The 22321-nt window shown below is 41.1% G+C and overlaps 1 protein-coding gene across 4 annotated transcripts in view; it reads left to right on the plus strand.

Moving 5' to 3' along the window:
- The first annotated feature begins 914 nt into the window (after positions 1–914).
- Positions 915–22321, plus strand: part of NSMAF (neutral sphingomyelinase activation associated factor) — a 67358-nt gene continuing 45951 nt past the window's right edge. For 2 of the 4 annotated variants that reach the window (XM_057531751.1, XM_057531752.1), the window contains exon 1: positions 916–1401. In XM_057531751.1, the coding sequence (XP_057387734.1) occupies positions 1343–1401 (59 nt within the window). In that variant the 5' untranslated portion in view covers positions 916–1342. Of the gene's footprint in view, positions 1402–7110; positions 7211–22321 lie in introns of all 4 variants that reach the window. The other 2 variants (XM_057531750.1, XM_057531749.1) reach the window with 2 other exon arrangements.

Raw genomic sequence — 22321 nt, forward strand, 5'->3', positions numbered from 1 at the left:
ATAGGCAAATTCCTAGAGACTAAGTTGACTAGTGTTTGATGGGGTTGGGAGGCTTGCAGGGATAACTAAAGGGTATTGGCGGGTGGGTTTCTTCAGGTGGTGCAAATGTTCCAAAACTGTGCTGACAAACCCAAGTTCGCGGGCCTGACGCACAGTAAGGCCGAGCAAACTGAAAACGTCAGAGTCTGGAGCAGAGAAAGGCTAACTGCAGGGGCCAGCAGAGAAGAACCGGTGGCCCGTGCTCAAAAGACCTGAACTCCCTGGATGGTTTCCAGGGAAGAGTTTTTACAGGCGAAATTTGGGGTGAGCAAGGAAGGGTGTGTGACTTATCTGATTGGTTGGTGGAGGTCACAGGGCGGAGCTCCAGGAATCCTGGGCTCAGCCTGAAGTTACCATCCTCCACCTGGTTGGGGGCCTTAGTTCCTACAGGATTCTGAGCTCAGAGATAGATTATGTGTTTCCCTTGAGGAGGAACTAGGAGTTTGCTTTGTAGAAGCACTATTGTTTGACTGCTTTTCCTTTGTTTCTGCCTTCCCTCACTTCCCTGATTAGTAGCTGTTTGAATCTGCCCTTTGCAACTCAGGGAAGGCCTAGGAGACCAAAGCCTTTTTCTTCAAACAAAAAACAAGGAGCACAAGGCTTTGGTACCCAGGATCCTCCAGCCCCGCGGGTCCTGCTTAGTTTCAACGGTAATGATAATTGGACATATCTGTGAATATACTAAACACCATTGAACGGTACACTATAAATAGCTGAATTATTTGGCATGTGAGTTACATAAAGCTGTTAAGAAAAAGAGAAAGTCATGTGACTAATTATTTCAATTACCAAGAGATGAAAGGCCCAAATGTTATTCGGAACCCCTGTGGCCAACAAATTGGCAGAGATTACGGGCCGGCTTCCGTATTCAAGCGTAAAGTAGCGAAACGGAGCTGCGGGGTGGCTGGTGAAGCGGCGGACGTTTGGGGCCTAAGGAGCGACCCTAGGCCGGCCTCTGGGTCCCGGGCACCCGGCGGCTGAGCTCGGGGCGCCTCGGGTGACTGCGCGCCCCTCCTCCGGCCTGAGTCACGGCGCCCCGAGTCCCCACGCCGAGAGGATGCGGCGGTGAACGCTGCCGGACGCCGGGCGCAGCGTGGGCTCCGGGCCGCCAGCGCCGCCGCTCGGGACGCCAGGCCGCAGGCGCGCTTTCCCGGCCGGGCCTTGCAGGCCTGCTGCCGGGCCCGCCTCCGCGGCTCCCCGACCTCCTCGGCTGGCGGCGCCGCGGAGCGGCGGAGGAGTCCGAGCCGGAGCCGGAGCCGCGCGCCCCGCCCGCCCGCGCCGCCCTCCCTCCCTCCCTCCCTCCATGGCGTTTATCCGGAAGAAGCCGCGCGAGCAGCAGCTGCAGCTCTACTCCAAGGAGAGGTGAGCGCCCGGCCCCGGGGAAGGGCCGAGCCGCGGGCAGAGGCCAGGCCCGCTGGGGGCCCGAGGCCGCGGGGGCAGGAGCGCGAGCCGGACCGGGGCCCACTCCGTGGCGGAGCCGAGCGCAGGCGGAGCCCGGCCGGCCACGCGGGTCCCGCCGTCGCGGTGCGGCTCACCCGGAAGGGGCCGCGCGCGGGTTGGGGGGGGCGTGGGGTGTAAGTGGGCTCGGCGGACCCCCGACGCCCACCCCCAGACCCCCGGCGCCGGGTCCCAGCGCTCGGCCCCATGCCGCCGGCTTGTACTCTCGGGAGGCACCGCGCGGCTCGGGGACGCCCCGCCTGCGGGGTAGACGCAGGTGCCCCCCATCACCGCGCCTTGTTACCGCCGACTTCAGCCCTCAAGCAAATGCCTGGGCAGATCCCTGCCCTCCTGGGCTGGGAGAGAGCCTCTGCGGGAGGCCTGATTCTGAGAAAAGCCCAGGTCCAACCCGCCAGACATTGTCTGCCGAGCAGTGGACCTTATTGTAAGTGCATGTGAAGGCTCTGAACTCCTGAGCGCTGAGGCACGACAGTCATGATCACCGGCATCCCGGTGAGGATTTGGGTCCCACGAGCAAAGGCTGAAATGGCCTCGAAGCAGTTCAAGAGTTTCTGATCCTCAGCCTCCAAAGGGAAGTCCCTTATGAGAAAGCTCACTTTTCCAAGTAGACGTCCAGTGCATTTCTAGTGAAACAGCTTGCTGGTCCTTGGGTCTGTGGTCCCAGGTGCCAAAAGGAGCTGGGAATGAGTCATTTTACAGAGAATTTTGGAGGTGGGAGCCAGTTTATCGGAATGCTGCCAGCCCGTCCTGATGTTGTGTGATCAGTGGGGACCAACGAAGCAGATTATACATGAGATACAAGGGCAGACTTTAAAGCTTGTGCGATCTTGCAGCGCCCACACTTCTTTGTATGGGGATTGTCTGGACCCCAGTGCAAACATTCATACCTTTTTCTCATCTCTAATGTTGGTCTCTGCCAGGATATCCATAGCCTGAAATTTCATTTTCCACTGTAGAGAAGAAGATATACCAAAAAAACGTATCTTGGATAGGGCTTCCAAGAACGATTTTGGTAGCGTGATTAGGCTTTATCCACAGACAGGCTTGTTTATTGAGTAATGATAACTGGATCCTGAATAAAGTAACTCACTCTTGTAAGAGGCTGTTGGGACTTCATTTGTAACGCTTGTTTCATGTGGAAAGAGCATGAATAGTTTCTTTGTTCAGTACCAACAATATTAAGACTTGGTGTTCTGTATTAAATAGATGAATGTTCAAATTTACATTGTAAGAACTTTGAAACACTTGAATTGCCATCATGTTCTATGATCTAAGAGTCATTTGTAACAATTCAATGGCTTTTTGATACACAGGGAATCCTGCTTTCTTTAGACCTGCCAGTTATTTCTACGACAGTAATTTGTGTTTAATTTGGTTAGCTTGTACAGCTCTGCAGCGTCACACAGATCTTAAAGTCTGCACTGGCATTTCTGTGTATAAGCTGCTTTGTTGGTATCCATTGATCGGGCAGTGTGACAGGCTAGCAGCACTCAGGGATGACTGTAGCTCTCACAACAAAATAATTATTCATGAGTCAGGAGGCAGCAACTGTTCTTAAGCATCGGTAATCTGAAAAAGTCAGTGCCACATATTTTTATTTGGATCCTACTTCCTGACTAACCCAATTCTCTAATGCCCTGCCCCGTGGCTTTGCAACCTTGGGTTGATGGTTACACTAACCAGGATGGTGTCCCTAGAATAGCAGTTGAAATGACAGGAGTATGTCTCACAATCAAGCAGCCTCTTTCTAAGTCTTAGAAGTCTTTCTGAAAGACAAGAGTATTTTATTTTTTTTAATATTTATTTGGGTGTTTTTTTTTTTGGCTGCATTGGGTCTTAGTTGCAGCACATGGGATCTTTCGTTGCAGTGGGCTATTTGTTGCAGCACGTGGGCTTCTCTCTAGTTGTGGCGCGTGGGCTCCGGAGTGCGTGAGCTCTGTAGTTAAGGCGCATGGGCTCTCTTGTGGTGCGTGGGCTCAGTAGCGCTGCAGCATGTGGGATCTTAGTTCCCTGACCAGGGATCGAACCCGCATCCCCTGCATTGCAAGACAGATTCTTAACCACTGGACCACCAGGGAAGTCCCAAGATAAGAGTATTTTAAACCAACTTTATTGAGCCCCAAGTTTACCGTGGCTGCACAGGGTTTTTTTCCCCTAGCTTATCTCTTTGTGGCAATAAACACCATTTAGCAAAATGATGGACAGAGGTCATTGACTCCGGCATACCCAAGAGAACTGTTACTTTCCTTGGAACTGTTTCAGAGGTCACCATGAAAGCCTCACTTCTTCGGAGTTGCAGTTTCATTGGTCCCTCTCACGCTGCTTTAGAGATTTGAGATTTCTACTGCTACCCAATAATGACCCAGAAAGGAGAAACTTGAAGTTAGCACCAACTTCATACTAAGAGAAATAAATGCTGATATATTTAGAATAAGTGATATTTCTACAAAAGTAGAAGCAGAGAGGCTGTTGGGAGATTCTTAGATTGGTGGCTTAGACCAAGGTGGTGGCAGAAGAAATGGAGAAAAATGGATGGATTTTATTTTTTATTTATTTATTTATTTTTGGCTGTGTTGGGTCTTCGTTGCTGCACGCGGGCTTTTCTCTAGTTGCAGCGAGCGGGGGCTACTCTTCGTTGTGGTGCGCGGGCTTCTCACTGTGGTGGCTTCTCGTTGCGGAGCACAGGCTGTAGGCACGCAGGCTTCAGTAGTTGTGGCATGCAGGCTCAGTAGTTGTGGCGCACGGGCTTAGTTGCTCCGTGGCATGTGGGATCTTCCTGGACCAGGGCTCGAACCCGTGTCCCCTGCATTGGCAGGCGGATTCTTAACTACTGCGCCACCAGGGAAGCCCATGTGGATGGATTTTAGATGTTTTTAGGAAGTAGCATTGATAGGCCTTGGCCGAGTGGGCTGCATGTAGAAGGTAATAGAGGAAGGATCCCAGCTTGGAGTTCTCAGGTAAAATACAGGATGCCCAGTTAAACTTGAATTTCAGATGAACAGTGAGTAACCTTTTATATAAGTATGTCCCGTGTGATATTTGGTACGTACTTATACTAAAAAAATGTTTGTAATTTATCTGAAATTCCAATTTAACTAGGTGTCCTGTATTTTTCCTTGCTAAACATAGCGGTTCTACTCTCAGGTTTCTGATTTAAACAACTATACAGTGGTATCATTTATTGGTGATGCTATAGAGAAATGCTTTGGGTAGTTTTCAGTATTAGAAAACAAGAGGTACTTGGCTATTCAGATTAAGTACACTGTTATCCTGCTTAAGACTTAGATGGAAGGAACCATATTGATCTTACTGGTGTTCTAAAATGTCCATTGCAGGTGTTAAGATAAATGCAAAAAAATCTAAAAAGACAATTCATATAGCTTCCCTTGGAATTGTTGGGAATGGCAGATGTGTACAGTGGGCTAGCATATGAGGATATTCTACAAACAGCTGCTATTTAAGATATTTCTGTTTCAAGATTTAGGAGTAAGCTAATTGTTGTATATTTTTTACCTTCACATCTAGGAGTGGTGTGGTGGAAGCACAGCTGTTTTCTTTTTGGATGATCTAGAAATTGAGATAGTTGAGGCATGTCCCCACTGGAAGAGAGTCAGTTTTCTTTCTCTCTACAGTGTCACAGAACAAATTACTTAGCTGTGGCTTGTAAGCTGTCATTCCAGGATAAAACATGATGATTATGAGTTCTGTATTGGGCTCACATATTACATTAATCGTTTTACAGGCATTCCTTAGACTTCAACTTTGCTTCAAACATTCCATGTGTGGATAATTCTCTTGCTTATGCTGATATTAAATTTCTTGGCTGATATTAAATATCTTTTACTTAATAGGTTTATTTTGTCAATTGATTCTGTATTTGTTATACTGAAAATACTTGCTGAGATGGCAAAGTGATTTGTTAGACTCTGGTTTAATCTTTCGTTTCTAAGACTGGTCATCCTATTCCTTTAATACCTCTCTGGGATTTGCCAGGTGTCGAAAATGGAGATAAACTGCAGAATCAGCGCTCAGTTAGTCAGGACTGCTGATGGGCTGAGAGAAGTCGACATAAATCCTAGTTCTTTACATCATAGTTATTTTTCTTACATAACAAAAAAACAGTGAAAGTGGAAATAAATGTTGCTAATTTTTGGATTAACTTAGCATTTATACTGGCTTTACCCAAAATCCTTTACTAGCCTATCACCTTATTCCCTTATTACTGTCTCAAATTAGCGTCTTCCAAAATGGCTACCTTTTAAGAAGACACCAGAATCTCCCATAAATGGATTTTGAGTGTGTTTGCTGTATGGGTTTTCAAATGTGATATAAAATGGGAGTGGGCATTTAAGGAATTCATCGCTTGGTTTTTTTCCTAAATGCCACTGTGATTTCATCTTTTGCTCATCAGATATTTAACATTTCCAACTCATAGATTTTGAAAATTATCTTTTTTTTTTAAAAATTTTTTAACGTGTTCAGTGAATGGGATCTGTATAATACTAATACTTTGAAATTTTGTATTATGACTTAGTATGTAGTCAGTCTTCACAAATGTTTGATGTGAGGTGGAAAATAGATGTATATTAATATTGGTACAGGATTCTGTATATATATCTATTATGTTAAGCTTGTTGGTTGTTTAGATCTTGAATGAACTTTTTCTGATTGAGAGAGGGTTCATGGTGCTAACTTCACCTTGTATTTCTAGCAATTTCTGCTGTAACTATTTTCAGGGTATGTTATTAAGTCTATTTAAGCTTAGAATTGATGTCTTCATAGCAGATTGAATCTTTCATCAATGGATAATGACCTCCTTATTCCTAGTAATGATTTTTTTTCTATTTTGTCTGATATTAATATAACTATATTAGTTTTCTTTTGGTTATTTGCATTATATATAATTTTTCATTCTTTTACTTCCACCTTTTCTTGTCCTTAGATTTTAGGCTTATTTCTTATAAATAGTTTGTAGTTAGGCTTTTTATTAATTTGTTCTGATATTTCTTGTCTTGACAGATTAGTCCATTTACATTTGTTAATATTACCAATTTATTTGGAATCATTTTTACTCTTTTATTTTGTTCTTTAATTTTGTCTTATTTTTCCTTTGTTTGGATTAACTAAGATCCCCTTGTTCCCTTTCATTTTTCCTGAAGAGTGTGGAAGTTATATATTGTTTCTGTTTTTCTAGTGCTTACCCTCGAAATTTTAACATTTATATTTAACTTAAGGTCTGAGGCTACTCATTCTCCTTACCGTCCTTCCTAACAATATTGGGACCTTGGAACACTTAATTCCTGTTGGCCCATCTTAAATTATAGTCTGTTATTGTCCAGTATTTTCAATATATTTTAAGCCTACAAATTAGACATTATAATTGTTTAGTTAATGCTTGTATAGTTTACATGCATATTTACCATTGTCTTGGCATTCCTTCTTGCATATACTATCTTCCCTACAGAATTTTCTCTTTCCTGAAGAATGTCCTTTAGAAGTTCCCCTGATGAGGGTCTGATGACAGTAAACTCTGTTTGTTTTTGTCTGTCTGAACATGTCCCTATATTGTTCTTGTTTTGAAAATCGGTTTTGCTGGATGTATACTTCTCTCAGCCTTTTGAAGATTCTGCAAACGAAGGCAAATGGCCAGGAATATGCATCAGGCTTTTGCTGGAGCAGCAGTGGTGGGGGAGACTCAACACAGGAGAGAGAGGTCAGTAACAGATGTGCTGTGCCCTCCTGGTGTGGCTCTTAGCTCCCTGGCGGGGTCAGGCTGCAGACTCCAGGAGAAGCCTGGACCCCAGGGGGTGACCCAGGGCTGGGACACAGCGGAGGTACGCTGTGATGGAACCTTGCTCGCCAGGCCCAGTGCGACATTTGTGGCTGTGGGTAGGACTGGTCCCTTCCCTGGCTTGACTGGGGGCTGTCTAAGCGTTGCACTTGAGTCTGCATAATATGGCCGGGTAGGTTCACGTGTCTGTGTTCACGGTTAGGGAGCTGCCAACACTTCCTCTGGCATGATTAAGGTACTGGGGTCCAACCTTGTTTTTTTGTTTAGTTTTTTAATATTTATGTATTTATTTATTTATTTGGTTGCGCTGGGTCTTAGCTGCAGCAGGCGGGCTCCTTAGTTGCGACAGGTGGGCTCTTTTGTTGTGGCATGTGAACTCTTAGTTGTGGCATACATGCGGGATCTAGTTCCCTGACCAAGGATCGAACCCGGGCCCCCTGCACTGGGAGCACGGAGTCTTATCCACTGCGCCGCCAGGGAAGTCCCAGGGGTTCAATCTTGTTGACCCAGACTGTTGCCTTTAACACAGGTCAGGGCAGGTCTCTGTGGAGCTTTGTGGGCGGCCACCTTCCGTTCTGGGAGACCAGCCTGCAACAAACCCCTGTCATTCGTCTCATTGCTATTTGTAAGGAATCTGCCTTTTCTCTGGCTGCTTTTTAAGATCTCTTCTTTGTAGTGTTTTGCTGTTTGTCTATATAGACATTTCCTTCTATTCATCTCTCTTGGATGGGGTTCCTAAAGCTGGAATAGTTTTGGAAAATTTGTAGCCAAGCCTTTAGCTCTTGGAATATTGCTTCTCCCCATTCTTTTAATATCTCAAAATGACTGTTTAATACTTATCTTGATTTTTCTGTGCTGCATTGTGGCTTATTTAAATCCATCTTACAGTTTACTAATTTTTTTCTTCTAGTTGCCTTTAAACTTATCCTTGTAATGATCAGATACAGAAAATAATTATCTGTAGCCTTTATAGGTTTCATTGAGTAGTTTGCTACTTGTACTGACCTCCATTCAGTAATCTTACTTCCTCACTTGATTTATGATTTTGGATTGTGGCCTTTTGTTCCTTGGGTTATTTTCGGGAATTCTTGGAGATCTGGGTTTAAAGTGTATTTTTCCAGAAAGTGTTTGCATGTATATCTGCCTGGGGTTGGGGGAGAGACCACAGTGGTTTGTTTTGAGTTTTATTGGGCTAAAAAGGTAGTGTGAATTCTAGCCCCAAATGTGTGTCAAGGCAGGCTTGTGGTTTCAGACGCTAAAGGAAACTTCTTTTGTCCCCAGCCCAGAGCCAAGGTCCTACCATATCCCTCTAGGGAAGGTAGGGTGGGTGGTTTTTTATTTCTACCCTCAAAGGGTGTTACTTTAGGGATCCTAGCTTTTTCTACTCCCTCCCCCTCCCCCCATGACTGTCCCCTCCTGAATTCAGGTTCTGTTACTCAGAGTTGGGAAAAGACCGCTCCAGTGCCTGCTGACTTTTGTTTCTCTCTTCTAAGACTTTCCCTTACTTTTCCATCACCTCAGCCAAGCATTTGAAATTTTTAGCAATTTATCCAGCAGTTTTAGAGGATCTGTATCGAGATTGTTTCTTTGGACATCTAGTCTGCCGTGATGCCTGAAATGGAATTCCTGCTGATTTCTTTAAGCCCAGGTTTATGCAGCCCATTGGTTAAGAAAGGACTTTTGAGGTAATCTAATCTATAGCTCCCTCCCCTTGCTTTATAGCTGGAGGCCTAAATAAGCAAAGTGGTTTGACTAAAAGTCAAAAAGCCAAGACATGGCTGCACTAAGCCTAGAGCAAATGTCCTCTGATCCAGTCAGACCCTTTTCTGCCACAGCATGCTGCTTCTATTTTAAATCCTAGGCCAGTGCTTATTTTTACGGTATCTCTGAAACTTAGAATGATTCAGGAATGCTCCACGCCTGGTTTATGGCGACATTAGTACCTTATTACTAAGTGTGGTCCATGGGCCATCCCATCAGCTCTGCCTGGGAACTTGTTAGAAAATACAGAATTTCAGGCTCCACTCAGATCTTCCGCATCAGAATCTCCTTTTTTTTTTTTTTTGTCTTCTTTTTTAATTTTATTTTTTTCTTTTATTTTGGCTGCACCACACAGCATGTGGGATCTTAGTTCACCGACCAGGGATCGAATCCACGCCCCCTGCATTGGGAGCACAGAGTCTTACCCACTGGGCCACCAGGAAAGTCCCCCAGAATCTGAATTTTGACAAGATCCCCAGATGCTTAAAGCTCGAGAAGCACTGTTGTAGATTACAGTAATTAAGCATTCATCTAGATTTCTTGTTGTCTGTTCCTTCAAACTGCCTTCCACCTTTATCTTCTTGATAGTGTAGAGAAGGCTCATGGAAGCATCCTTCCTGGGGCTGTGACCCTTGGTGAAGAAATTGAAAGACTTTGAGAGCATAGGTGATACTTTGGCCATTTGTTCTCACAGGTTGTTGAGACTTGAAAATAGAAACGACTGGCTTTATGGATGGTGTCAGTGAAAGGGATTTCGATATCTGAACCATCTTGGCCCGGAAGTAACTGCATCTCACATAGTCAAAGGAGAATGTAATTTCCTAGGGTCTGATAGAGTTTTAAACTTACTCCCAAGGGTAGGGATCAGAAGGCCAGATGAAATAGTGAAATTGATTACGCTGGGGGACAGCCGGCACGAAATGCTGCTGGGGGGTGGGGAGGGCCAGTAATTTACATGAGAAAACAATTGGTTCAGGGAGTAGAAATAATATTTAATCACTCAGGTGTCTCTATGCAAAAATGCATAGAACATGGATAATAAAATGAGTCAAGTTTTATTACAAAAGGGGATTAATATGTGTTTAGGTGTCACTGAAGCTTGATGGGATGGGACTCAAGATCAGAATCGAGCGCTAAAAAGCTGTAGACCTGTTCAGAAAGGGGAGACCCATTAGGAGGTGAGGCAGTGGGCTCTGAAGGCCAAGAAGATCTGCATCTGCAGGGGGAGTCCATGAACCACACGGAAAAACCCAGAGGACTTACTGGAAAGAGGAACAGAGATAACATAGTTGTGTTCATTTGTTACAGGCCACCTAAGTGGGTGGAAAAAAATGGTGGATGTGTACCTGATGGAGATTGAAAACAGGAAGTGGCAACACAGAAAATGAGAGACCTTACCTAGCCAAAGCTTGATGAGATCTAATTCCCGTTCCTTGCCTTCCCTTGTTGAAGTTTTAAATTATTTTAAGGCAGAGAACTTGAGAACTTTTCAAAATTCTGAATATTAAAGAGTAATTAACCAAGTAGCAATGACAGAAACCATCAGAAAAGGCAGTCGTATCAAGTTATTTATTGTTGAAGCCCAGGGGTATTAAGAAGGATTCTGACATGCATAGAAACTAAATTTTTCAGAAGGTAGATATTGTAAGTTTCAAGGAAGGGGAAAAAAACAGGATCATTACTGGACAGTTCTGAAAAGGATATTGACCTAGGAAGTTTGTCAAACTGTCAGAAATGTAATTCAGAACGTCCAATCCAAATGGTCTTTGGTGAAGAGTTACAAAAATCAGACAAGCAGATAAACATAGAATGGTGGTACACGTAGTGTTCCTCCGAGCTTACAATTTTTTTAAAAAAATATATAAAGCAAGAAGGGCAACAACAAAGGACAGATTAAGAGGATGTCACAGTCCTATAAATTAGCATCAAGAAAGTTAAAGCCCCAGAGGAGTGCTGGCTTTAAACGATGCTACAGATTAAAATATATATATATGTATTTTTTAAGTCTCCTGAAGTTGTGTGTAAAACTAGGCTCCTGCCTAGGCCCAGCCCAGCAGTGTAAAATATTACTCATGACAGAGGAAGTGGCTCTTATTTTGTATTCTATTAATAATGCCATCAGACTGAAAGTGACAGGCTAGACTTTCAGAAGATGGGTAAAGACGCAGAGGGCACCCGTGTGCCTGGGTCTCCCGGTGTAAACCCCTGGGAGAGTTTGAGTTTGGAACTACAGCATGTTTCCATGATGTAGGAACTTGGAAAGGTGCAGAAAGAGCATATGTGCATAAGTAGGTTTAGTGCTAATTCTAGATCAGACAGATTTTTATAAACGGCTAGAAGAGGAAGTTGTCATCCATCTCCAGCATGAATTCAGTATGAAGTCATCTCATGCTAATCTGATCTTTTTTGACAGAGTTCTGACTGGTAGGTCAGGAAAATGCAGTAGATTTAGTTCAGCTGAACTCTGGCAGAGAATAAGGTTTGGTTTTGTGATGTCTTACTAGCAGAATTGAGAAAGGAGAAATTGATGTTCGTATAGTTAGGTAAGGTTTGTTTGACTATTCAGAGGTTGCTGTCAAATGTATTCTTGGGGGCACATTTCTAACAGTGGGTCACAGGACAGTGTTCTTGTCTCTTAAACGTTTTCTTAATTCATTCCTTGTTTCAGAGGCCATTTTAAGAAGCTTACCAAAAATGCCCAGTTTAGTTCAACCAGCTCTCTAGGTAGTGGGGGCCCTACAGTCTAGCTTAATCCAAGGATAGTGGGGTGTTCAGAGGAGAGATGCAGATACAGGCCACTCGGGCCCTTTCTGCTGCCGTGCACATGTCACTAAGGTGTCCTGGCACTTCCTGTGGTCTCACAGTCCTCCTCAGCACAGTGAAGCTACATCTGTGCTTTTACATCTCCAGCTAGAGAAATGATTGACTAGCAAAGTCTTCTGGCTCCATTATAAATACTGTTTATCAACAGGCTGTTGAATAATTGTTGGGTAGCTGTGAATGCAGGGTTAACTCTGAGGGCTGCCTGGAGTGAACTTGTTTTACGTTGTTGGTTAAGTGTTGAACAGTATGCTTTGCAATTTAGGTGACATGAGGATGGGACAGCATCTTTTTCAGGAAAGTTAAATTGCGGAATGAGTCAGTTTATCTAAAGAAAATGTCACTACACCTCTGTAAAGATGGAGTAAACTAAGAAATACCCAGGAGCAGGGCCCCGAGTCTCCTAAAGAGATAATTTACAGTCTGATACACCACTAATGAGGGAGATCATAAAATTATAAAAGTGTTTTTATTTTTATTTTTTTTTAAAGCTTGGAACCTTTTACTCCATGGAATGCACTTTGAAAATCATTGTTCAGAACACCATGAAACTTTTTACATACAAAAATTTTCAAGCAGGTATAACTGAATACTTCAGTAAAAAGAAAAAAATAAACTCAGAAAAGCTTCTCAATCCTTTGACTTTGAATAATATGATTTGGTTATATCCCTTTATCATGTGTTTTACATTACTTACAAAATAGGCATATTGGTAAATTAAGGAGGATATAATTCATTTACCAAAATAATGACTTTGGTCGTACAATAGCTGATGTGATTATATTTTAATTGGCATAAAAAACACATAAGATACTTAAATAAAATTTTTAAAAATCCAAAAAGAAACTTAAAAAAACACACACCTAAGATTTACTATTTTAGCAATTTATAAGTCACGGTACAGTAGTGTTACGTATGTTCACATTGTTGTGCGACAGACAGATGTCTAGAACGTTTTCATCTTGCAAAGCTGAACCTCTGTCCCCACTGAACAACTCGCCTTTCTGCCTCCCTCCAGCTCCTGGCAACCACCATTCTCTTTTCTCTTAGTAAGAGTGTAACTACTTTAGATACTTCATGTAAGTGGAATGACGTGGTGTTTGTCTTTTTGTGACTGACCTATTTCACCTAGAGTAATGCCTTCCAGGTTCATGTGTGTTGTAGCACGTGACAGGTTTTCCTTCTTTTTTTAAGGCTCATATTCCATTCTGTGTATATGCCACATTTTCTTTATCCATCTATCCATCAGCGCACATTGAAGTTGCTTCTACCTCTTGGCTACTGTGAATGATGCTGCCGTGAACATGGATATGCAAACATCTCTTTGATAGTATGTTTTCAGTTCTTCTGGATATATATTTGTAAGTGGGACTTTTGGGTCACATGGTAGTTCTGTTTTTATTTATTTATTTATTTTTAAAAATATTTATTTATTTGGCTGCACTGGGTCTTCGTTGTGGCATGCGGGATCTAGTTCCCTGACAAGGGATCGAACCCGGCCCGCCTGCATTTGGAAAGCAGAGTTTTAATCACCGGATCACCAGGGAAGTGCCTTCTATTTTTATTTTATTTTTAAAATTTTGTTGGAGTATAGTTGATTTACCATGTTGTATTAGTTTCAGGTGTACAGCTAAGTGATTCAGTTATACATAAAGATATATTCATTCCTTTTCAGATTCTTTTCCCATATAGGTTATTACAGAATATTGAGTAGAGTTCCCTGTGCTATATAGTAGTTCCTTGTTGGTTATCTATTTTCTGTATAGTAGTGTGTATATGTTAATCCCAGGCTCCTGATTTTATCCCTCCCCCACAACCTTTTCCCCTTTGGTAAGGTTGTTTTCAAAATCTGTGAGTCTGTTTATGTTTTGTAAATAAGTTCATTTATATCATTTTTAAAAATTAGATTCCACATATGAATGATATATGATATGTCTTTCTCTGACTTACTTCACTGAGTATGATAATCTCTGGGTCCATCCATGTTGCTGCAAATGACATTATTTCATTCTTTTTTATGGCCGAGTAACATTCCATTGTATATATGTACCTCATCATATTTATCCATTCCTCTGTCGATGGACATTTAGATTGCTTCCATGTCTTGGCTATTGTAAATAGTGCTGCAGTGAACATTGGGGTTGTATGTATCTTTTCAAATTATGGTTTTCGGGACTTCCCTGGTGGTGCAGCAGTTAAGACTCCACCTGCCAATGCAGGGGACACGGGTTCGATGCCTGGTCCGGGAAGATCCCACATGCTGCGGAGCAACTAAGCCCGTGTGCCACAACTACTGACCCTGTGCTCTAGAGCCCACGAGCCACAACTACTGAGCCCGCGTGCCACAACTACTGAAGCCCACGAGCCTAGAGCCCGTGCTCTGCAACGAGAAGCCACTGCAGTAAGCCTGCGTGCCGCAATGAAGAGTAGCCCCCGCTCGCCGCAACTAGAGAAAGCCCGCGCACAACAACAAAGACCCAATGCAGCCGAAAATAAATAAATAAATAAATTTCTTTATTTTTAAAAAAAGAAAAACAACAAATTATGGTTTTCTCTGGATATATGCCCAAGAGTGGGATTGCTGGATCATATGGTAGTTCTATTTTTAGTTTTTTTAGGGAAACTCCATACTGTTTTCCGTAGTGGCTATACCAGTTTACATTCTCACCAACAGTGTAGGAGGGTTCCCTTTTCTCTACACCCTCTTCCAGTATTTATTGTTTGTGGACTTTTTGATGATGGCCACTCTGACTGGTGTGAGGTGATACCTCATTGTAGTTTTGATTCTGGCTCTAGGCATGGAGCATTGGAAGCCAAGCCTTTTAATGAACAAGAGTCAATAAAAATGTCCTGGTTGCTGGAGCAATTAGATGACTTGAAAGGGCTAAAAAGAATAGCTAAAGAAGCAGGTAATGAGAGATACGTGAATCCGTGAGGCTATGATGGAGGATAGAGGTCATAGGCCTACCGGAGGGAACCTGAATATGGTAGTTCTATTCTTAATTTTTTGAGGCACCTCTATACTGTTTTCCATAGCAGCTGCATCATTTTACAATTCCACCTGCAATTTCTTCACATCCTCACCAATGTTTGTTATTTTTTTAATAGTGTATGAGGTTTTGATTTGCATTTTCCTGATGATTAGTGATGTTCAGTGTCTTTTTCATACACTTTCTAGCCATGTGCATATCTTCGTCTCTGGAGAAGTGCCTATTCAAGTCCTTTGCCCATTTTTTTGTTTGTTTGTTTGTTTTTTTATACTGCAGCTTCTTATTAGGCATCAGTTTTATACACATCAGTGTATACATGTCAATCCCAGTCGCCCAATTCAGCACACCACCATCCCCACCTCATCGCAGTTTTCCCCCCTTGGTGTCCATATGTCCATTCTCTACATCTGTGTCTCAACTTCTGCCCTGCAAACTGGCTCATCTGTACCATTTTTCTAGGTTCCACATACATGCATTAATATACGATATTTGTTTTTCTCTTTCTGACTTACTTCACTCTGTATGACAGTCTCTAGATCCATCCACTTCTCAACAAATGACTCAATTTCGTTCCTTTTTATGGCTGAGTAATATTCCATTGTATATATGTACCACACCTTCTTTATCCATTCGTCTGTTGATGGGCATTTAGGTTGCTTCCATGACCTGGCTATTGTAAATAGTGCTGCAATGAACATTCGGGTGCACGTGTCTTTTTGAATTACGGTTTTCTCTGGGTATATGCCCAGTAGTGGGATTGCTGGGTCATATGGTAATTCTATTTTTAGTTTTTTAAGGAACCTCCATATTGTTCTCCATAGTGGCTGTATCAATTTACATTCCCACCAACAGTGCAAGAGGGTTCCCTTTTCTCCACACCCTCTCCAGCATTTGTTGTTTGTAGATTTTCTGATGATGCCCATTCTAACAGGAGTGAGGTGATACCTCATTGTAGTTTTGATTTGCATTTCTCTAATAATTAGTGATGTTGAGCATCTTTTCATGTGCTTCGTGGCCGTCTGTATGTCTTCTTTGGAGAAATGTCTATTTAGGTCTTCTGCCCATTTTTGGATTGGGGTGTTTGTTTCTTTGATATTGAGCTGAATGAGCTGTTTATATATTTTGGAGATTAATCCTTTGTCCGTTGATTCATTTGCAAATATTTTCTCCCATTTTGAGGGTTGTCTTTTCGTCTTGTTTATGGTTTCCTTTGCTGTGCAAAAGCTTTGAAGTTTCATTAAGTCCCACTTGTTTATTTTTGTTTTTATTTCCATTACTCTAGGAGGTGGATCGAAAAAGATCTTGCTGTGATTTATGTCAAAGAGTGTTCTTCCTATGTTTTCCTCTAAGAGTTTTATAGTGGCCAGTCTTATATTTAGGTCTCTAATCCATTTTGAGTTTATTTTTGTGTATGGTGTTAGGGAGTATTCTAATTTCATTCTTTTACATGTGGCTGTCCAGTTTTCCCAGCACCACTTATTGAAGAGACTGTCTTTTCTCCATTGTATATCTTTGCCTCCTTTGTCATAGATTAGTTGACCATAGGTGCGTGGGTTAATCTCTGGGCTTTCTATCTTGTTCCATTGATCTATGTTTCTGTTTTTGTGCCAGTACCATATTGTCTTGATTACTGTAGCTTTGTAGTATAGTCTGAAGTCAGGGAGTCTGATTCCTCCAGCTCCATTTTTTTGCCTCAAGACTGCTTTGGCTATTCGGGGTCTTTTGTGTCTCCATACAAATTTTAAGATGATTTGTTCTAGCTCCGTAAAAAATGCCATTGGTAATTTGATAGGGATTGCATTGAATCTGTAGATTGCTTTGGGTAGTATACTCATTTTCACAATGTTGATTCTTCCAATCCAAGAACATGGTATATCTCTCCATCTGTTGGTATCATCTTTAATTTCTTTCATCAGTGTCTTATAGTTTTCTGCATACAGGTCTTTTGTCTCCCTAAAGAGGTAGGTTTATTCCTAGGTATTTTATTCTTTTTGTTGCAATGGTAAATGGGAGTGTTTCCATAATTTCTCTTTCAGATTTTTCATCATTAGTGTATAGGAATGCAAGAGATTTCTGTGCATTAATTTTGTATCCTGCAACTTTACCATATTCATTAATTAGCTCTAGCAGTTTTCTGGTGGCAGTTTTAGGATTCTCTATGTATAGTATCATGTCATCCGCAAACAGTGACAGTTTTACTTCTTCTTTTCCAATTTGTATTCCTTTTATTTCTTTTTCTTCTCTGATTGCCGTGGCTAGGACTTCCAGAACTATGTTGAATAATAGTGGTGAGAGTGGACATCCTTGTCTCGTTCCTGATCTTAGAGGAAATGCTTTCAGTTTTTCACCATTGAGAATGATGTTTGCTGTGGGTTTGTCATATATGGCCTTTATTATGTTGAGGTAGGTTCCCTCTTTGCCCACTTTCTGGAGAGTTTTTATCATAAATGGGTGTTGAATTTTGTCAAAAGCTTTTTCTGCATCTATTGAGATGATCATATGGTTTTTATTCTTCAATTTGTTAATATGGTGTATCACATTGATTGATTTGCGTATATTGAAGAATCCTTGCATCCCTGGGATAAATCCCAGTTGATCGTGGTGTATGATCCTTTTAATGTGTTGTTGGATTCTGTTTGCTAGTATTTTGTTGAGGGTTTTTGCATCTATATTCATCAGTGATATTGGTCTGTAATTTTCTTTTTTTGTAGTGTCTTTGTCTGGTTTTGGTATCAGGGTGATGGTGGCCTCATAGAATGAGTTTGGGAGTGTTCCTTCCTCTGCAATTTTTTGGAAGAGTTTGAGAAGGATGGGTGTTAGCTCTTCTCTAAATGTTTGATAGAATTCACCTGTGAAGCCATCTGGTCCTGGACTTTTGTTTGTTGGAAGATTTTTAATCACAGTTTCAATTTCATTACTTGTGATTGGTCTGTTGATATTTTCTGTTTCTTCCTGATTCAGTCTTGGAAGGTTATACCTTTCTAAGAATTTGTCCATTTCTTCCAGGTTGTCCATTTTATTGGCATAAAGTTGCTTGTAGTAGTCTCTTAGGATGTTTTGTATTTCTGCGGTGTCTGTTGTAACTTCTCCTTTTTCATTTCTGATTTTATTGATTTGCGTCCTCTCCCTCTTTTTCTTGATGAGTCTGGCTAATGGCTTATCAATTTTGTTTATCTTCTCAAAGAACCAACTTTTAGTTTTATTGATCTTTGCTATTGTTTTCTTTGTTTCTATTTCATTTATTTCTGCTCTGATCTTTATGATTTCTTTCCTTCTGCTAACTTTGGGTTTTGTTTGTTCTTCTTTCTCTAGTTTCTTTAGGTGTAAGGTTAGATTGTTTACTTGAGATTTTTCTTGTTTCTTTAGGTAGGCTTGTATAGCTATAAACTTCCCTCTTAGAACCGCTTTTGCTGCATCCCATAGGTTTTGGGTCGTCGTGTTTTCATTGTCATTTGTCTCTAGGTATTTTTTGATTTCCTGTTTGATTTCTTCAGTGATCTCTTGGTTATTTAGTAACGTATTGTTTAGCCTCCATGTGTTTGTCTTTTTTACATTTTTTTCCCTGTAATTCATTTCTAATCTCATAGCGTTGTGGTCAGAAAAGATGCTTGATATGATTTCAATTTTCTTAAATTTACTGAGGCTTGATTTGTGACCCAAGATGTGATCTATCCTGGAGAATGTTCCATGTGCACTTGAGAAGAACGTGTAATCTGCCGTTTTTGGATGGAATGTCCTATATATATCAATTAAATCTATCTGGTCTATTGTGTCATTTAAAGCTTCTGTTTCCTTATTTATTTTCATTTTGGATGATCTGTCCATTGGTGTAAGTGAGGTGTTAAAGTCCCCCACTATTATTGTGTTACTGTCGATTTCCTCTTTTATAGCTGTTAGCAGTTGCCTTATGTATTGAGGTGCTCCTATGTTGGGTGCATATATATTTATAATTGTTATATCTTCTTCTTGGATTGATCCCTGGATCATTATGTAGTGTCCTTCCTTGTCTCTTGTAACATTCTTTATTTTAAAGTCTATTTTATCTGATATGAGTATAGCTACTCCAGCTTTCTTTTGATTTCCATTTGCATGGAATATCTTTTTCCATCCCCTCACTTTCAGTCTGTATGTGTCCCTAGGTCTGAAGTGGGTCTCTTGTAGACAGCATATATATGGGTCTTGTTTTTGTATCCATTCAGCCAGTCTATGTCTTTTGGTTGGGGCATTTAATCCATTCACGTTTAAGGTAATTATCGATATGTATGTTCCTATGACCATTTTCTTAATTGTTTTGGGTTTGTTTTTGTAGGTCCTTTTCTTCTCTTGTGTTTCCCACTTAGAGAAGTTCCTTTAGCATTTGTTGTAGAGCTGGTTTGGTGGTGCTGAATTCTCTTAGCTTTTGCTTGTCTGTAAAGCTTTTGATTTCTCCATCAAATCTAAATGAGATCCTTGCTGGGTAGAGTAATCTTGGTTGTAGGTTCTTCCCTTTCATCACTTTAAGTATTTCATGCCACTCCCTTCTGGCTTGCAGAGTTTCTGCTGAGAAATCAGCTGTTAACCTTATGGGAGTTCCCTTGTGTGTTATTTGTCGTTTTTCCCTTGCTGCTTTCAGTAATTTTTCTTTGTCTTTAATTTTTGCCACTTTGATTACTATGTGTCTCAGCGTGTTTCTCCTTGGGTTTATTCTGTATGGGACTCTCTGCGCTTCCTGGACTTGGGTGGCTATTTCCTTTCCCATGTTAGGGAAGTTTTCGACTATAATCTCTTCAAATATTTTCTCTGGTCCTTTCTCTCTCTCTTCTCCTTCTGGGACCCCTATAATGCGAATGTTGTTGCGTTTAATGTTGTCCCAGAGGTCTCTTAGGCTGTCTTCATTTCTTTTTATTCTTTTTTCTTTAGTCTGTTCCGCAGCAGTGAATTCCACCATTCTGTCTTCCAGGTCACTTATCCGTTCTTCTGCCTCAGTTATTCTGCTATTGATTCCTTCTAGTGTAGTTTTCATTTCAGTTATTGTATTGGTCATCTCTGTTTGTTTGTTCTTTAATTCTTCTAGGTCTTTGTTAATCATTTCTTGCATCTTCTCAATCTTTGCCTCCATTCTTATTCCGAGGTCCTGGATCATCTTCACTATCATTATTCTGAATTCTTTTTCTGGAAGGTTGCCTATCTCCACTTCATTTAGTTGTTTTTCTGGGGTTTTTTCTTGTTCCTTCATCTGGTACATAGCCCTCTGCCTTTTCATCTTCTCTGTCTTTCTGTAACTGTGGTTTTTGGTCCACAGGCTGCAGGATTGTAGTTTTTCTTGCTTCTGTTGTCTGCCCTCTGGTGGTTGAGGCTATCTAAGAGGCTTGATGGGAGGCTCTCTGCCCATTTTTTAATTGGGTTAATTTTTGTTGTTGTTGAGTAGTTGTAGGAGTCCTTTATATACTCGATACTAAATCCTTATCAGATATGGTTTGCAAATATTTTCTTCAGTTTTATAGGTTGCCTTCTCAGTTTGTTGACTGTTTTCTTTGCTGCATAGAAGTTTTTAAATCTGATGTAGTCACATTTATCTATTTTTGCTTTTGTTGCCTGTGCTTTTGGTGTCGTATCCAAGAAATCATTGCCAAATCCAGTGACATGAAGCTTTCACCTTATGTTTTCTTCTGGGAGTTTTATAGTTTCTGGTCTTAAAATTAGGTCTTTAGTCCATTGTGAGTTAATTTTTATATACAGTATGAAGGGTTCAGCATCATTCTTTTGCATGCGAATATCCAGATTTCCTAACATCATTTGTTGAAGAGACTGTCCTTTCCCCATTGTGTGGCTTTGAATCTCTTGTCAAAAAGATCCAGAGTTATGAGAGTTTAGTTCTGAGCTCTCCATTCTGTTCCTTTGGTCTATATGTCTGTCTTTATGCCAGTACCACACTATTTTAATACTGCAGCTTTGTAATATCTTTTGATATGGGAACTGTGAGGCTTCCAGCTTTGTTTTTCATTCTTGATTGTTTTGACTTTCTGATTCTGTATGAATTTTAGGATTTTTTTTTTTTTTTTCTATTTCTGCAGTAAATGCCGTTGAGATTTTGGTAGGGATTACATTGGATCTGTAGATGGCTTTGGCTGGTATGGACATTTTAACAGTATTAAAAATAGGATTGTATCTTAAAAATTATATGGAAGAGCTGGTTGTCTATGAAGGCTATTTTTATAGCAACAAAATTATGCCATTGTCTTATTGACGAATACTTATTTTACCCTCTCTCTAAGAGGAGGAGTGGGGAGAGGAAGAAGGAGGAGAGAGGGTTGCATAGCTCCAGCCCAAGCAAAAGGTTTCAACTTATTAATATACAAGCTAAAAGTAAGGGCCAAGGTACTTAGTATCTCTCTGATTTATACCTTCTTGGAAATTATCTCGGGCATCAAAGGACACTCCTACCAATCTGAACTTTAGTGGTTGCACTGAAATTCAGAATAAGTATTAATAGTGAGCATTTTACACTGAGCTCTGGCAGTTTAGCCTATGACTAATTCTTGTTCATGGATTTTAAAATGTAGAACAGGCCAATAAAAATTGCCTGTTTTGATGGTAAAGCTAGTTCCTGCTGTCATCATTTTTAATTTATGAGTTATTTTTCTGTTGGTTCAGTTTGTTTTAAAGCAAGCAGTATCTTGTTTCATGGATATAATTTCTTCTTTGTAAGGATATTAATTATAGTCTTTTGACCTTTTCTTCTGTTCATTGTCTCTAGTCTTTCAAGCTGTGTTCTTCTGCTTGTTTGGTCTAGTTCTTTCACATTAGAGGCTGGTGATCTTGGGGTGTCCATTCATATTTAAGGGTGAAGCATGTAATTCTGTGTCACTGTGTGTAGGCCTTTTCTGTTGGGCTTCAGTGTGGGATGATGTTGTAGAAGGTTCTTTGAAATGTTAGTATCCATAGGTCTTTTCTCTAGGGCTATTTAGTTTTTTCCAAAAATAACCCATAGTCTGCTGCTTGGAGTGTTATATGTCTTCCTGCTTTCTGTTTAATCACTATCTTTTCATGCAATAGTGCTGCTCTCCACTGTGCTTGATGCCTAGTTTGGAGTCTCTTGTTTAATTTTTATATTGAAAAACCATGTGTAGGGAGAACCATCAGGGGAGGAATCTTGGCTGCTCGCCTCATTTGGACTTTCAACCATCCCCCTAGGCTTCATCCCTACCTTCTTGGTACCTGATACCTGCAGTTGTAGAACTTTTGGTTTTCTCCTGGTTGGTACCTTTTCTGGAGGCATCTAATCTTCTGGCTTCTGATCACTGCTGATTCCTCCCATCTGCTTTCTGTGTCTCACAAATTTATTGGTATCTCTCATCTGCTTTTATGTCTCTCCAATTTCCTTTAGTCTGTGGGTTTTACTATTTTTTTGGGGGGGGGGGGTTTACTATTTTAAAAATATTTTTGTTCATATTGTAGTGTTTTTCCAGAGGGAGCAGAAATA

This window comes from Balaenoptera acutorostrata, chromosome 17, assembly GCF_949987535.1.
Source record: "Balaenoptera acutorostrata chromosome 17, mBalAcu1.1, whole genome shotgun sequence".
Taxonomy (NCBI): domain Eukaryota; kingdom Metazoa; phylum Chordata; class Mammalia; order Artiodactyla; family Balaenopteridae; genus Balaenoptera; species Balaenoptera acutorostrata.